We start from the raw sequence: 17,127 nt of genomic DNA on the forward strand, positions 1-17,127 counted from the left end.
ACCTGCAAAAGACGCCTTGCGGAGGAACGAACTGTTTATGGTGGCGTAGCGGCGTTGTCACGTGACGCGGGCAATCGAGACGAGACTCGGTGGTGGTAACTGGTTTGTTGTTTTATGGCGCGTTTCCTGCAACGACCGTTCTTGAGCGAATACTTTAATGGTCTGACCCTCTGGGAAATTCCCAGTTCAATCCAGTTTTGTGTTGCGGCGAGGCTGAGTAGGTAAACATTTTGGGGAACCATTCTACCAACGGCAACAGTTCAAGTGTCAGAGAAATTTCCGTCAGAGTCCGCGTCGACGTCCGCCAAACGTTTGAACACTTTTCACTTTGATGTCGCACCCGTTGGAATGGGTCAAACGGGGTGTTTTTTTTTGTGGTCCGAGCCAGTTTGCATTCTGATTATCGTGTGGTTGTGCAGTTGTTTTGAGAAATAAAACGCACGAGTAAGTCATATATCGCGCTATCTTTGGAGGGATGCCCACAGGATTGCTGCTGTCCGGTAGTGTCTATCTTTCCGCTTGAGCGTTGTTCGAAGAGTGTGTACCCGGGTGAAACAAAAATAAAGCTATTTTATGTTTCTATTATCACTTTGCCGGCATGTTGTGTAAATGAAGAAACAAATAGGTGGGAGCTGTGGCGGGAGCACCAGAAACCTGGGCTGTGTTTGGCGGACTCGCAAGCCATTCCTTTGAGGATCGCTTTAATACATTCAACAACAACCACCACCATTAAGTAAATCACCCTAAGCAAAACACTCACGGGTGGAATGTAGTGCAAAGAATGTTGCTCTAATCTATGCTCTTCTCAGCTAATAAATCTTCCACTACACGATCTTTACGATTGACATTGGTGGGGCGTTCTCACTCCCTCTCCCTCCACCGTCCCAGAAACCACCAAAACAGTACACACGCACGTACGCCACCACTCACGTGCGCACTGATTTCACACTTCATAATTTATTGTGCAGATAGTATCCGTGATTCATGAGAAGAAAAATCTGTGAACCTCTTTACCCCTATCGGGAGGGTGGCGACTGACACACAGAAGAGATGTAATAACGCCACCGAGACGGCGGCGGCGTCAAGTATAGTTCATTTTTCTGCCTTTATTTCTGCAGCCGGAAAAATAAAATTCTTCCCCGACGTTATTTATTGCCGGCTCATATTTGCCTAAAGCCGGGTTGGAAAATGGGGAGGGATTTTTGTGTGTGAGCGTGTGTGTTTTGCCGCTCTTTTGGGAGACACGAAACACCGCGGTCGCGGTCAGACAATTATGGGACGTGTTGAAACATAGTCACCCAGCGTTAAGGGAGCGTTCAGAGCGCTTTTAATAAATCTAGCCGAATGAATTATATCCCGATGGGCCATTTAGGTCATCGGAGAAGCTACGAAGGAATGCTACTGTTTGGGTGTGTGTGTGTCAATCTGTGTTTTTAAATTCTGTTACGGTTAACATCAGATTATGATGGGATTATTTGTTTTTCGGTGAGTTAATGGTTTATTCATCGTTCCGGGTGAATTAGTGTTCGTGATGTATAGCATCCATCGATTCGTTGATCATTTACAGAATTTTTAAGAAGCTCATGCGGCAAAAAATGCTATTGTAACATTAAAATATAATTGTTAATGATCCTTGCCTTCGTTTTGGTCAAATAAATCTGCTAAGGATATTTAAAGTATTTAATCGATTCCTATAAATGTTCTTTTATCCATCTATAACGGCCTGGTCGTATTGCTATCTGCTATAAATTTAAATGTTGCTTAATTTGACCCTTCAAATGCCTGGAGTGAAATTATGATGAAAGCTCTTCCTAGAGCTACCCAACGACATCAACAATCCATAAAATGCGTTTTTAAGTGTTCCATATCAACCGTTCCCCTAATTTAACGCTCCCTAATTTGCGTGTCTCATAAAAACCGCAAAAAACCCACCAACCTATCATCACACTTTGACCGCACGCCATCGCCGATTGGCACGGTTTTATAGCGCGCCTGTTCCCTCTATCACGGATTAAAAACTGCATACACCACCATATCATTAGTCACATTGAGCTCGTACGCGGTAAGTATTGTGCGCTCAGTTGGATTTCCCACGAGGAAGATCTATCAGCTGTCATGATCTGGACCAGCTGGTCATCACGAGCCCTGGGATGGCGGCGGGTTAGGCGCGAGCGTCTACCGTTGGATGTAACGCTCGTGATCGCATCCCCTAAATGGCGGCGCGTCTGTGTTTGTAGAGCAATCCCTGCGCTCGCGTATACTAAGAGCACTCACTGAGAGGCATCAGCTAGGCGGATGAGTGAGAAAGGGACACATTTGTGGGGGGGTGAGTTTTGCTGAGAATGAGTGGAGCATCGGTGAGATGCTCGAGATTGGAAAGTCACTCAGCATTTTAGCAAACCAAGGGGGTGATAATGAGAGTGAGTGCTTTCTTATCGGTGAGTGGCTCAGCATCACTCGCCCGTATAGTAGTATTCACGAGAGTGCCATCACAAAACGGATGCTCTCTTCGCTCGCTCGCTTCCCATCTCACTCTCACCCATGATGCTTGCTCTCTCTCTCTCTCGCTCGCTCCCTCCTGCTGCTTGCTGGCTCCAACACATTACACACAGCTGACTATCTCGAACACCGATTGAATGTACAAAACGTGGGGTGGCCTACGACGGGGGTTGTTTCATCTCTCGCGCCACTCTCCCAGCCCCTCCTGCCCTTCAAAACCCTTCTCACCTGCAGCTGTTGATTCGCAATCTCGCACACACGATGGTGGTGTATCTACCACTACCAAGCGGTGTGCGTTCTGTACCAACACACCGAGTGCGCTATGTTTGATTGTGATTTCGTGAACCAGTCCTTTTCCATTCCCAATGCACCCGCATCCCTCCCCCCCCCCTCCCTTTTCCACCCTTTTCGGAGGGCGCAGGGAATTCAGGCTGGTACTGGTTTGGCGCTGCTGCTGCTGCTGCTGCTGCTGCTGCTGGTCACCTGTGTGTGAGTACCGCGATACCGACCACCCGACCCAGCCCGATATACACGAGTGTGTTCGCACACGTACACGACCGTGTAGCGGCAGCGGCAGATATTTCGTGCTGTGTGTGCGCGCCCGCCCGCTTTTTCCCTTATTTCGTTTGATTAATTCTAGGCCGCACGGTCGTGTATATCGTGTGCCGTGCTCGGTTGTTAGTAGTTCTATCGCTCGGCAACCCCAACGGTCTCGTCAGTAGGGCGCTCGGCGTTGGAGTGTGCACGAGTAGACGACACGGCAAGCTCGCAAGAAGCCTGCAAAGAAGCCTTCTGGCAGCGCGCGCTCCGGATGCTAGTTCTTCACCGCTGTGCTAGGGCCAACGTTTGCTATTTTTCGGGTTAGCTTGCCAAGCGTCCGTAACGCGGGTGCGTTACACATGCGTTCGGTTGCAGCATCAGTAGCTTCCCTCGTCTGGACTGCTGCAAGTGTGCTGGATATAAACTCTCGCAAAGCAAAATCCCCGTGACGGGGTCGTGTCGTGGAAGTGTTCTTCTTCTTGCCGTTCGCGACTCACCTTGTGATTTGAAAGTCGATACGGTGACGTCTTGGTGTGCAACCTTCCTCTTTGGCGCGCGCTCGTGTGTGTGTTTGCCCGTGTGTTTAGGGCTTGTTAAAGCCAGACTTAAGGAGACGTAAAACAGCACGGTGAAATGTACAGAAATATGCAAGCGTTATGATCGTGACTCGTGAGCGGTGATAAAAATAGTTACCCCAAAGCACGAGTACTCAAATCATGTGTCGTGTATCTGTTTGACTCATCGGCACCATCGTGTGGAGATGCCAGCTAAAGTTTGTTCCCCAAAAACTGAACGCAAATCGCATGTGCATGCTATAAAGATTTCAACTGGAACTCTTGCGGACGGAAAGGCTAGCTTAGAGCCTCGTGTTTGCCGCACAAAAGTGTCAATAAGTGCGTAAGAGGTGTTGGTGTGGTGTTTTACTCGGGCGGTTGGTTGTATCTTACAGCATATGTTTGCGGTTTTTCAGGCCGTAGTGCTGACAGAATGTGCGCTTAAACGCAAAACCACCTGTGCAGCACACACAGACACGCGTACGCCAGTGTTGCATGCGGTCACAAAGTGGTTCAATTGAGCGGGGAGACCAAGACCATGAGCAGAAGGAAAACACAAAAATTGCGCGCGCGTTCTTCACTGCTCGTCCGCCGTTCTTGCTCAAGTTCCCGCTCGCTTGGCCAAAGAATCGCGATGTGCTTTTCAATTTATTTTCCCATTTTGGAAAGGTTTTAATTATTTTCTCATCATCCAGCAATCGTGCTAAAGCAACGTCTGTCCACAGCCAGACACACAGTGGTCGTGGCGGTTTCTGTATGCCTCAGCACTTTTGTTCGTTTTGCTATTCCTGAAGTAACCCTTACCGCTAGGGCTCGGGAGTCTGGGCTCGTGTGGAGGGCATGAGAGCTCAAGGACACCTTTTACTGTGATTACTTCGCAGTTGCAGTGCGGTTTGTTGGTGATTCGATTTTTTTGAATGTCCTTTGCCGCCCTTCGATTCGATTGTTTTGTATTTTCTTATTATGTTTTTAAATTGGTAAAGTAAATTAAAACTCATCCCCAAACAGGCAATAAGCAGTTTAGCAACCGTCTCTTTTTTCTTCTCTCGTGTCTACTGGTTAGCCAATGAATGGCGACAATACCACCAGGAGCTCGTATAACTCAGTGAACTTCAAGATATCTGGAAGAAAAATTGCCCATTTCTCTCGGTCGGTTTACTGAGGATCCCGGGTGGGAGGCCTTGCTTTGGGGCAGGAAGTTTCAGCATACCCCATTTCCGGTTTATCGGAAGCAAACCGGCATCGCATCCAACTACAAGAACCCAACACACTAGTGGCTACAGCAAAAAAAAAATCGATCTCCAAGTTTGCGTGCCTTGATGCAAGTGAAGTGTTAGTTCCGGCATTCCGAAGGAAGCCATTTCCGGCCGAGCTAAAGCAAACAGGCAGCAAAGTTCGAAGTTTTCGTGCCGGTGTGTGTGTGAGTGTTTTGTGTGACAAAAACCCTTTCCTTCCGCTCGCCGGAGAAGTAAAACGGCGCAGCATTATTGTACGAAGACGACGACGACGACAGCAACCGGCGACAGGTGAACGTAATTGTTGGGGAAGAAAAATCGCAAAACGATTCCGTGCCCACTGTCAAGAGCAGAGGGGAGGGGTGGCGCTTGTTTGTTGTGACGCCTGCAAGTGACGTCACCTGGCATTGTATGAACCCAGCCGTACCGAGAGCGACGATGGCGCACCACAGCTCGATGATGGATTATACACGTAAGTAACAGATTGTTACGTCGTTCCCCGAGGGACAAGTTGTAAAGAAAGCGGCGAAACTTTGTTTTGGAAAAGTTCTTCCTGAATGCAGCGCAAGAATAATTGCTTCTCCACGCAAGAGAAAAAAAAACCCCTTTTGCTTCAACATTCCATCACCACACACACCACTTTACGCCATGATAAAGATCAGCCTCACTTTATGGGTGGCTCAGCACTCAGCATTCCCAGCTGGCCTTCCCAGCGGATCAATAGCCAATAAATCCACCGACAATTTCCTTCGCCCCAGCCCCAAAACACAACAATAACCCTTGGACGGTTAGTTTAATGAAAGCCTCATTTCCTATCGTATCTATCGATTGTGTCCCCGCACAATGTCCCCGGTAAAACACCTCGGCTGTGTTTAGTGAAAATATCAATTATCAGTTGTCCGGAATGGTATGGCATCCACGTGAGAGCGGGCGGACGTGCGTGCGGGGAAAGCCAATCCAATAAATTCCACCTCCACCGATGCCCGGTGACATCGATTTCCGGGCGGATTGACGATTGTTCCTGTATCGTACCGTGTACCGCTTCCGTTTCGTGTACCGTCATTTACTGGGGATCAACTTCCGCTTCCTACCCGGGACTTCCGCGACACACCGAGAGTGTTGTAGCGTAGTCACCGATTGTTGTAGCGCAGCACCGGTCTGGCAGTATTGTTCACCCATTCGAATCATGGTGCAATTGACCCAGATAATGTCCTAAAGATTGATCATTCCCCCCGGGAGGAGGGAGGAATGGATTGCATGGGGCGGAACACACAAAACCTTGGGAAGAACTTCGTGTTTCGGTCTTGTTTTTTTTGCGCTTTAGTTTTTCTTTTCTATTTCCTTCCCATCGTAACGCTCAATGCTGGTGCTACTGTGTCACGGAGCGGGTACGACAGCTGCGAGCTTAGCTTTAAGATTCTCTACAAAGAACAGTAATCTGGGCGCATATCTCTCGCTCTCCCGAGGCACCGCGGACCCCGCGATAAGATAGCATTGTACGGCGCGGGTATGCAAGGTTTCCCCAATGTTCGGTTGTTTCGCTTTCCAAGAGCCTCTTCTTTGGAAGTTTTTTTTGGTTGGTGGGTTAGCTAACTCCCGAACACCAGCAACAGGTAGGCCCCGTGTAGACGGAACTGATGAATGAGCTCGATCGTGGAAGCTATCGACAAATCAGATCTCCTCGCGGTAGCTCGCCGAGTGTGTGACGCACTTGCAAAGGTTACGCGAAACTCCGTTTCTACCATTATCAGCAGCTCCTGAGCCGAATTCGGCGCTCGGTTCGCGTAACGAATTGGAGCAATATTTTGGTGAGCTGGTGCGACTGGGACAGTGTGGAGAAACTAAAAAGCGTAAATATTAGCGCGTGATGTGCAGACAAGTACAGACAGCCGTGTGCCGCTGTCCCGCGTCCCCGTCAAACGATCGTGGGCTCCATTGTCAACTATACTAATGAGCTGATGATATCATGTCATGCGAGCAGCAACTTGACATTGACCGATGTCTATCAACATGTCTGGGACTGGCGGAGAATGACGATCTTTCAAAGCCTCACCCCGTGGCCACCGCACAAGAACGGTGTGGTGGCGCTTGAAGGCGAGAAGGCAATACATTGTAGTGGCCGTGAGTGCATGTGCGAGAAGACGGCCCGTGGCCCGTGGGCGCCGCCTTCTCCCGTGGTCGATTACATTTTCCACCAGCAGTGTACACATGTTCCGCCGTCGCTAATTCTCAGCCAGCTCTCGTCAACTTCAAACGATTCCGAAAAAAAAGAGCGTTTGCATGTCTGACGGTGTCCCAATTTCTCGAGCTTCGTACCGTATGGCACCGCGGACCATTAGCACCCCCAGGGAAATGGAAGAATCCTGTGTGCGATGCGGAAACCGAGTTGTTCCCTCTTACGCGACGATCGGTGGAATACTTGTTAGAATCAATAAGCGGTTCGGCGTGTGTGAGTGACGAAGGTTCCGTCCACACAAGCCAGGCCTGAGCTCTGGCACCCCGAACGTGATTGTGCGACGCCCCGGCACGCCTACACCCACAACGGTAGGCCCCAATTATACTGGAGGCGCAAAACAATCTCACCGCAAACGCAAAAACCAAACAAACACGCGCGGCCACCGCTACATTCCAGCGTCTTCTCTGAATCTTCGTGCGCAACAGATAAGAATCTTTCGGTGGGAGTCGGGATCGCGATGGGGTGGTGGTGTAGCCTTGGGAAGAGTTTGCGTCTAAAGCAGCTGCGATAAGTTATGCAATGAACGGCCAATTAACATGCCTACCGAAATTGTGGAGCCGGTGCTGCGATTGGGGAAAGAATCACGGAATCGACAGTTTGTGCGATGTCCTCAACCTGCATGTAAACCGTATCCTCACACACACAGCAAAGTAAATAGATGTTAGGCTACATAAACTTCTAAAAACTGCCACCAAGGAAAAGGAAACAGTTTGGCTGATTTAAACCGGGGAAAACTTTTCTGTTCTACCAACTCCAAACTCGGCCAATGTATGTATGCTGGAGGAAGCTACTAGGAAGTAGGCAAAAGTGTTGCATTTCCCGGAGTTTGTCCCTCGTGATTCTTGGCTAGCCGAGCCGAATGCTTCCGTGTGTTCGGATCGCGATGTGGAAGTTTTCGCCATTCCACGCTCCACGGCTGTTGTTGTGCGGCTTATCAGTTCTCTGTGTGTGTGTGTGTATGGCCACGCTGTTGGTCGAGAGATAGCATCTGAAGCATCTCGTTCGCTAATGGGAAGCATGAGGTTGGTGCGAGATTCCAGCAACCGCCCGGGGGAGCGTTGGTGGGGGTTTGTTAGCGGTAGCTTTCCGGCAGCCAGGCACATTGCAAGTCCCGATCGCGCGCACGCAACGCGACTATCGACAAATCGACAGCATCGACTAGTTGATTATTTTCACAATCACTCCGATAGGAACATGCAACAGGTGGCATCCGCATACATCCTGTTGCTTGCCAATTCACTCTGGATGCCTCTCTGGGGAGGCAATAAATGCAAAATTGCAAGTGCAGCATTTTCCGAGGGCATTTTTAAGCACCAGATTCATCGATCATCGGTCCACCAATCAAGTAAAACCCTTCCCGGATGCTATGCCTGAAGCGGGCAACAGGAGCGATGCGAGCCGTTCCCTTCTGATCGAGTTTGATACATTTATTCATCATCTCTAACGTCTTTTCCGGACGAAAAAGGTAAATAATAATAAAGGCATAAGGACGCGCTTCCAGTCAAGCATGAATATCTGGCCCAACTTCCCATGAATGCGAGAGCCATCCTGCTTTCTTGGGTAACCCTTATTCAGCCTCGCCTTTAACCCGGCTTAGCCATCCATCTGAATAATGCATGAAGCACGGTTCACTGGCTCAAACGAAACAAAATCATTTAATGCTGAACTCGTATCGTTTTGCTTCGTAATCTTCGTAAGTTTCATTATCATTCGACCGGGTGTGTCATACGACCCCGGTCGGGATGTATTAATTTTCTTTGCCCTTTTCGAGCACTGTAGTTCTCGAAACAAAAAATGGGTTCTACAGGTGAAACAGCGTATGCGAAAGAACCATCGATCACAGTCCTGCCTTGGATGACATTGGCTTCTTGCCATGGAACACAGTGTGTGTGTGTCGGAAGCGATAGACATCGATGGAATAAGGGCAGGCAGCGTAAGTGTCCGGGTGTGTGTATAAAGGTGAAGGTTGCAGTTTTGCAGGGGTTTGCGATTACGGGTGCGAAAGTCCTGCCGCAGTGCTGCTGACTTGACAGCAGCTGGGCTAGGTTCTAGAAAACGAATCGACCAGGCACCGGGTCTGCCGTTGAGTTTCTTATCGAAGGGCCAATAATAGGCGAGAAGGTGACGACTATCCAGAAGGTTGGGTTGGGAAACGGAGTCGCGCTGCGGTGAATCTGCCAGTGGAAACGCATGGCGCAGTGGCGTGATTGTGGGTGCAAAACGAACCCTCACGCTTCTCTGACGCAGATGGAGCACAGAGTACGGTCTCAAGTACGACAGCGAGCACAACCGCACCACGGTACAGGGCTGTACTGTCGGACCGTTTTTCTGTAAAAGTTTGTTACGGCTGCATTTAATTGCTTGTTAGCACGCGTTCTCCCGCTCTCGGCGCACTGCACGAACCCCCCCGTCGGCGACGACTGCATGGTGGGCGCATGTTTACCCGTCCGTACACGGGTACACAGTAAATGGTGTTCGGGCTTCACCCAATACCGGGCGCCCCCATTCCATCCAACCTCGGTGTCGATCGGTTTTGAAGACTTCTTGAAACAATCTTGCATCGCAAATGGAGTATCTTTTACATGCATGTAATAAACCGGGGAGTAAAATGCTTCATGTTAAACGAAGTTACCGTATGGCGGAATCTGGAACCACCACCATCCCTTGTTTGCTTGCTTGCTTGCTTGCTTGCTTCGACACGATACGACAACACCACGAACACAGCACCAACCAGAATCGATCTAGCGTCTAACATCCTTATTAGCTATGGCCCATTTTCGATTGAACGGTTCATGGTTGACAGGGTTCATCTTCATTCTAAATATTTTTTTTGCCAATGGTAAAGACACCGAACCGAACGACCGAGCCTAGAGAAGCTAGAGAGAATCGATAAGAACACAGTCACACAAAGCCGTGGGAAAGTGAATGGTTGGTTGTTCCTCGCTTGAAGTTCGATGTGCCCAGCAAGGCTTCGTACGGGAAGCCCACCGTATGCACCGTTCGTTACAGGGCAAATGTAAATCAATTCTACCTGCCGAGAGGGTACCGGCGTCGCTGTATTTTGTGCCATTTTTCCTCCCATTGAAGCGAACCCTCAACTCGGCGATGTGGAAAATCCATCAAATCCGGTTGAAACGATATGACAGCTGGAAGAAATCGAGAGTTGATTTTTAACGATTATGGTGCAGATTAGTGATTGGATTCGGTGGCTAATTGATTAAGAGCTAACGAGCCTTTGGGGTGGGACGGTCGTGTATTTTTATCGGCTTTTAAAGCAGCTAATTGAATGATCTACTTCAGTGGCGATAGAAAACGATTATTGAACAAGTCAACAAGCCTCCTTCTAATGCTACTTCTTCTTGAAACGACGATTCTCCTAGTGTCTTCTTCTTCTGTTTTGATTATTTTTATTTATTTATATATTCATGTTTGTTTCTTCTACATTTCGATGTTCAGAGGTTAGCTTATTATTTCTCTATTTATTTACTTGTTTTATTCATTTTCATTTTTCTTCTGTTTTTCTTTTCTTATCCGACACTTGTTTCATATTTTATTCTGTTTTAGAGTTTTATCTATGATTTCTCGATACAATTTTAAAGTTTTTCATTTTTTTTTTATTTCTTTCACTTTTTTCTATCTTTCATTTTCTTTTCTGTTGGTCCAGTTTATTTTTTTTATGTACAAGGGTTTTTAAATTGTTTACACTTTGTAGTTTGTGTTTTAAACATTTGTCTTCCAATTTCGATAATGTTCTTATTTTATCTTATGAACTTTATTTTTCAATAGTATTTTCTTCTTTCTTTATTGTTTTGTAATTAAAAATCGCTTAAATTTACGACGTTAGGTGAAGCAAATTATTGGTTGTAGGCCCTTTGAAATGGAAAACACCTGCTTCAAACAAATCTCACCTCAGCCAACACATTTCGATTTCCTCTAGTCTGGGTTTATGAAGTCTAGATGACCTTGTCCTTAATTGCTCAGGTTGTACGCTGTTACAAACAAGCGTTCGAACTTTTTTTCCTGTCTTGTTCCATAGTTCACTAACAACATTTCTTTGTTCAATATAGCTACGGGTTTCTAATGTTTCGTCCAGACATATCTTCCAGCCAACACCAACTTCCAAGTGAATTACCTTCGGACCGTATCGATCACTGTCTCCGCACTGTCTACTTAATGTGCGCTCGTGACAACGTTCGGCTACCAAATACGCTCGCTACAAGCCGCACATCTAATCGTCGGCCTGTTGGATGTTGATCATCCATCCAGGAACCGTTTAAAGCACCCCTTCCTGAAAGCCTTCGGGGCGGCTCGGCCACTAATAGATTTAGTTAGAAGTGGACATAAAAAATAATCCCTCCGTAGTCCGGTTTTCGTTAGAGTGCAACTCGAGGCAATCAGGCTAATCCTTCTTTCCGATCCGACCGCTCGAGTACACGAACGAGCCGGCCCGGCCCGCTTCAAAGGGGGGGCAAGTTGTTGAACGGCCACTTCCACGTGTAGCGTGAGTTTTCCCGGGTAACGACTCTTCGGGGGCGGGTACGGCTCCAGAGCGAATAGTTAATGGCAATTAATTTGTAACGTAACGAGATAAGCTACGAGAGCTGAGGAAAAGAGTTGTACAAAACACACTACATGTGACATGTTTAGTGGATGGAGTGGTTTTTGGATGTTCTCCTCTTTTTTGTGAAGAGCTTTTGATTTTGGTTTCACAACGAAAGGCTCGTACATTAAGCAAGATGAATTAAATTCATTCAACCAGACATTTCGGTAGTAAGAATGGGTGCTTTTAATTGGCACGTTTCAGTACAAAAATGTTGCCGTGCATTCCTGTACGCTCCGGAAAATTTCCCATTAATCCATTCTCTGTAGCGACATACCGGGTGAAGGTGAGCTTTAGGGGTTACTAGTTTCCGTCGCAGATGTCTTCCTGGTGGCGAAAGGGAGCAGTACCTTCCGGTTAGTGTAAAAAGAATTCCGCACACTGTGTGGCTGCGAAGAGGATCAAAGCGGAAGCTCTCAGGAAGATCCTCATGTAGCGCCCGCCCGTAACGAAGCTATTTCCGTTTGCTGAATGTACCAGTTTGCATCCTCTCGAGTAAACCTCACAAATGCCCTGAGGTTTGTGTACCACCTCGGTTGTGTTTGCTCACATGTACACATAGGGAATGGAAAGCTCGCACACACACACACACCTTTGTGGTGGAATGCATAGATGAGAATGGTTCAGAAAATAGTTTTACCCACTACAAGGTAGATTTTTTTTCCTCGCCTCTTGAAGCTCTTCCTTTAGAAAATCATATTTACTGTGGTTAGCAGAAACTGCAACAAACGTGTGACGTGGAAACTTACTCTTGTTGTTATGAAACGCGCCATAATTCAATAATGAAGTTCGCGAAGGTAGCATCCTTCCACGAGAGGTGAAACTTTTGAAAATTGATCCAAAGCTGGAGGAAAACAAAATTGGCGAGTAATTAGAGCCGTTACCGATTTTCCTGCACCGTCACAATACACTCAACCTTTAGGCGCCACAGCGAATCGAGCGCTCGAGCACACGCTGTGTACGCCTGCATTGCTGCAACCCCGGATAAACTTTCTCAAGAAAGCTTAACTTCATCCGCGGCCGGGGCATCGCAGCGGCTGCTGTCAGGCTCCCCAACTGCGATCTGCTCACTCGCCTATGGTTTAGGTTGTTAATGTTTTAATTAAATTCACCAAACAACGGTCGTCAACTTTAAAGAAAAACGCGCACGTCAGCCGCATTTCGGTTTGATTTTCCAAGGTTAAGCTGAGGTTAAGGCTGCTTCTCTGGGCACCTCGCCGATACAAATACATCAACTGCTGTACCAAACAAGCGCGAAAGCTTTTAAACTCTGCCCCTCGACTCTGTTTATTATCTCAGCTGTGCGTGTGCTGTTTATCCAACGGAAACAAGTGTCAAACTTTTATCTACTTTTGAAGTAATCTCTTCCTCGCCCCGATAGACAACGATCATTTGTTTGGCATGTTGAAGAAAATAGAGGGAGAGAGGGAGACCACGACAAGCACAACGGCCATTCGATTATTGACCGTGTTTTGCTTTTAAAAGTTGGACCAGAAAATGAAATTTATCATGTTTGGATGGGAGGATGATGAATTTTTAAACAGAAATCAGCTAAATGGAGGAATGCTGCGATTCCCTTTCGGGGGTTGATTTATCGATTGAACGCAGAGCCCCCCCAATTTGCCGATTGACGGACGCGTTGGGATGTGGTGGCTACATCGGACAGATAACGTCGATGTAGGTCCTTGAGATCTGTTGCCTTTTTTTCCCCCTGGTCTCGTATTAATCCACACACGCTACAACTGTGTTTCGGGACAATAACTCGTACAACCGTTTATTTTTATCACACAAAACAGCAAAACCCTTCGGACATTGCTTCGTGCAGTGAACCGGAAAATATTGTCACTTCATGTCCAGCGTCCGATAAAAACAAGGGAATCGAGCACCAAGCTTCCAACTTTGGCTCTCCAGATTCCTATCAACAGTGAAGTTATGCTGGTTATTAAAAGGATTTACCCTCCATCTTAGCTTCGTTTAAAGGGGAAAAACAAAGTATTGAAAGAAGGAACGAGATCAAACCCGGAAAATCACAAGGCACCGATAATTTGACAGCTGTCAAACGTATTTTGTTGGTTGTTGCTTTTTACTACAAAAATAAAACCTTTTCTTCACTGTGAAGCCAATAAGACTATTCCACGTCCATCCGTCCAACGGGACCTTCCTCGTCCGTCCGCGCGACGACAAGAGTGTGCGGATAAAAATAAACCTTTTTTCAGACGCAAAAGGACGTCGGCAGCTTCACGATGATGATCCGGACGTTCGCTCTTGCCTGCTGCTGCATGTTCATCGAGCCGGAAAAGCGTGTCTGCTCTCTTGGCCTCCCTTCTGGCCACTTCCGGTCCAGTTTTACGACGACGCGCTGTATCTTGAACGATAGCAGATCCGGGTGTAATATACTGTCCCCGTGTATCGATCCGATGTTCGATTGAGTAAGCATTACCACACGCTATCGAATCGGATGGGAAATGGGAAAATTCTTCACACACACACACACACACACTGGCGAGCGTACGTACCGTCGTTCAACCAGAAAAACAACCATTTATTAAAACCCATCGATACATGTTCGACCAACCACCACCTCGGCATCGATCGTATGCGAAAGTCATGCTAATGATGCACATTTTATGCTACCTTCGCGCTCGGTGAGTGCAGGATAAGAACGGTAAGCTCCGGCGAGTGCACTTCCGACTTTGTGGAACATCCAATTTCCATTAAAAAGTTTATCGCCGGACCGGTCGGACTTACTGCGGCCAGTGCCCGGGCGTGCTATAAAAGTAAGTGAAAACTCTCCGCTCGGGCTGTGTCGGTTGGGCAGGTCAGCGCTGGCGCTTCGTTCTAACACGGATACCGGTGCGGACCCGGTGTGTTGGTCCACCAACAGAACAACAGCATCAGCTCTCAATAGGAAATCCGTGATTGCATCACACACACACACACCTGCCGAGTCCCGGGAACATCGTGGAAAAGAAATGATAATGGCGTTGGTCTTGCTGAGGCTACCGGTGCGCTCTTATAAGATTTCGAAAAACTTGGAATACATAAATTTATTTCCATCCATTCTCTTCTTCTCGCACCCTGGACCTCGCAGCAGCAAAAAGATGAACAATCAGTGTCCGATGGAAAAGTTACGCGCTTCCTTTCTGTTGTCCCAGTCACCGTAGATCCTGGTGCCTTATTTTCCAACCGTGTCATAATCTTCGGTGTGTGCAGTATCTTTTGCATCGTGTCGCTTGATGTCCAGCAGCTGCGGGTGAGATCCAGAGATGGATAAAGTTGCTAATTGCAGAAATTTAGCGGTCATTAGTGATTGTAATTAGTTCACAGCGCGAACGAGAAGCGGCCGCGAGATTATGCTGACCAACCGGCGGTCCGGATGCTCATTTCTTGGGGCGATGAAAAATTGAGTTAGCACGTTCTTACGTAGCCGTATGATGATTATTCAAATGTTAATTTAAATGCCTGTAGTAGCACAGCCACGGCGTGACGTTAATGTGCAGGTGATGATCTTTTAACTAGTTGGAATTGTCGCGTTATGATGTGTTTACTGTTCGGGAAAAATATGTCAAAAGTTTGTAGGCAAATTACAAGAAATCTGAATACAGTAGACATGTTGGAGTAATTGCGGAATATCGAGAATTCGAATGGGATAGATATGCGTTATACAAAGACATCTTATTACCTCAGCTTTTGATAGCAGTCTGCAAAAGATTTGATGATGACATTGAGCACGGCTTTTGAGCTTATCACGCCTGCGCTGACCATGAAATTGGTCTTGAAACGGGCTGGGTGGTTTGTTGCCTCTGTCATCACAAGAACGTCACTGTGGCGACTTCACGATTGTCCAAGGACCTTCCTCACGTAAAGATACCAGAAAATTTTTAAGATACATTCGTCTCGGTCCCTGGTAAAAGATTGTCGTCAGCTTTGAACAGAGACCATATCTCAGGATGGTGTATGAGTCTCAGTGGCTCAAGGATCAAGGTCTTTGGAGGTCGCGAGTGGAATGGCAGTTGAGGTCCCGCTTATTGTAACTCGTTTGCGAGTCAGACGAATAGACCCAACTTCTTCCACTCCTGGGTAGATCCGCCACCGATGAGTCCACTATAGCTTCAGTTTCATAACTTCAGGCGATCGAGTGCTGTTAGTTCCCGTTTTCGTCATGTATTGTTTACCTGTTATTCCATATCCCATGAGATAAGAGAGCCCATGTCTTGCAGTCGGATGTCGAAGCCCATGTCTTGGAAGACCTAAGAGGTCTTTAGGCCAAAAATATGGAGAGAGAGAGAGAGACAGTATCTGCTACATCGGAGACTCTCAAACAATTCATGCCTTAGACATCAACATTCGGCCACAGATTTACAGATGCTGGCTTTTGAAGTTTCAACCTCCAAGTCTGGGTTGGCACACAATTTTCAAGAAGAATCCAAAGAACATGATAAGATAAAATCGTCCAAAAGCTGCTTAAGAGCTCGAAAATTTAATCAAAAAATATATTCAAAAGACATGATTAATTAAATCAAGCATTTCGACCTGCCATAAAGGTATCGATGAAACATTCCGATAACAATTTACCAATGTTTCACAAGCTCCCAAAACCCTTCACTTCAAAAGGAGCTTTCAGCTCATTCTTTCCGTTTTATCGTACGCTGCTAATCTTACCTTCACAAATCATCCTTCACAAACAAGGGACGCCTGAATCGAATAAAAAGATTCATTTGTGTGCTTTTTCCTCTCTCTATTTCCACTCACAAACAGTTCCCCGTATCCTTTGCAAGTCTGCCCTCAACGGCGTTACCTTTAAATTGCAAATAATCGATAAGAAACTTTCTTCCCCAACAAACTTGGACAACAAAATTATCACCTTTTCCGTTCGCAGGCACCAACTCGCAGCCAAACAATCGATTGCTTTCGTTCGTTCGTAATTAAGCATCACCCTGATCTGATTACCCTGCGCTTCATCGGTCCGGTCGCGTTGCGAAGAACGAAACTTTCCTTCCGAAAATCTTATCTTATCAGCCGACCGGACACTTGCAAAGACGACCGGTTCGATCGTGAGGAAATTTGACGACCGCATCTCGCATCCACCAAAGTGGATGCGGTCGGTGAAGAACCCCCTTCAATCGACCAAACTTAATCCGGTCCACCTGGCTTGCAGCTGGCAAAGTTTCCTTTCCCTCGGATGAACTGTTTTTGGAGGGAGATTTAATTTCAAGCGCGGGGTCGTCGTTTCGATTAAACAAACTAATTATTGATCCCGCGCGCGTGGTGCACCCGCGGGACGCTGGGAATGCTGCAGTTCGCTTTCGCTTGCCTTCGAACGTTTCGATTTCGGTAGAGGGAAGTGTGCTGATTAGTATGCAAAGCGAAAAACGCGGTGCAAATGGTCGTTCCCGTCGCCATTCTAGCCCCGTCTGCAATTATCTTGTTTCGCTCGTGAATTGCTGCTGCCAGCTACACTTT

At 47.2% G+C, this 17,127-nt stretch overlaps 1 protein-coding gene across 10 annotated transcripts in view; it reads left to right on the forward strand.

Moving 5' to 3' along the window:
- LOC118510273 (high affinity cAMP-specific and IBMX-insensitive 3',5'-cyclic phosphodiesterase 8) overlaps positions 1–17,127 on the forward strand; it is a 124,806-nt gene that overhangs the window by 60,577 nt on the left and 47,102 nt on the right. For 2 of the 10 annotated variants that reach the window (XM_036051884.1, XM_036051887.1), the window contains exons 1-2: positions 3,210–3,359; positions 4,602–5,300. The exons of 7 other annotated variants lie outside the window; for them this stretch is intronic. In XM_036051884.1, coding sequence (XP_035907777.1) covers positions 5,240–5,300 — 61 coding nt within the window. In that variant the 5' untranslated portion in view covers positions 3,210–3,359; positions 4,602–5,239. Of the gene's footprint in view, positions 1–3,204; positions 3,360–4,601; positions 5,301–17,127 lie in introns of those variants that run through there. One more of the 10 variants, XM_036051885.1, reaches the window with a different exon arrangement.

This window comes from Anopheles stephensi, chromosome 3 (assembly GCF_013141755.1).
Source record: "Anopheles stephensi strain Indian chromosome 3, UCI_ANSTEP_V1.0, whole genome shotgun sequence".
In the NCBI taxonomy this organism is placed as follows: domain Eukaryota; kingdom Metazoa; phylum Arthropoda; class Insecta; order Diptera; family Culicidae; genus Anopheles; species Anopheles stephensi.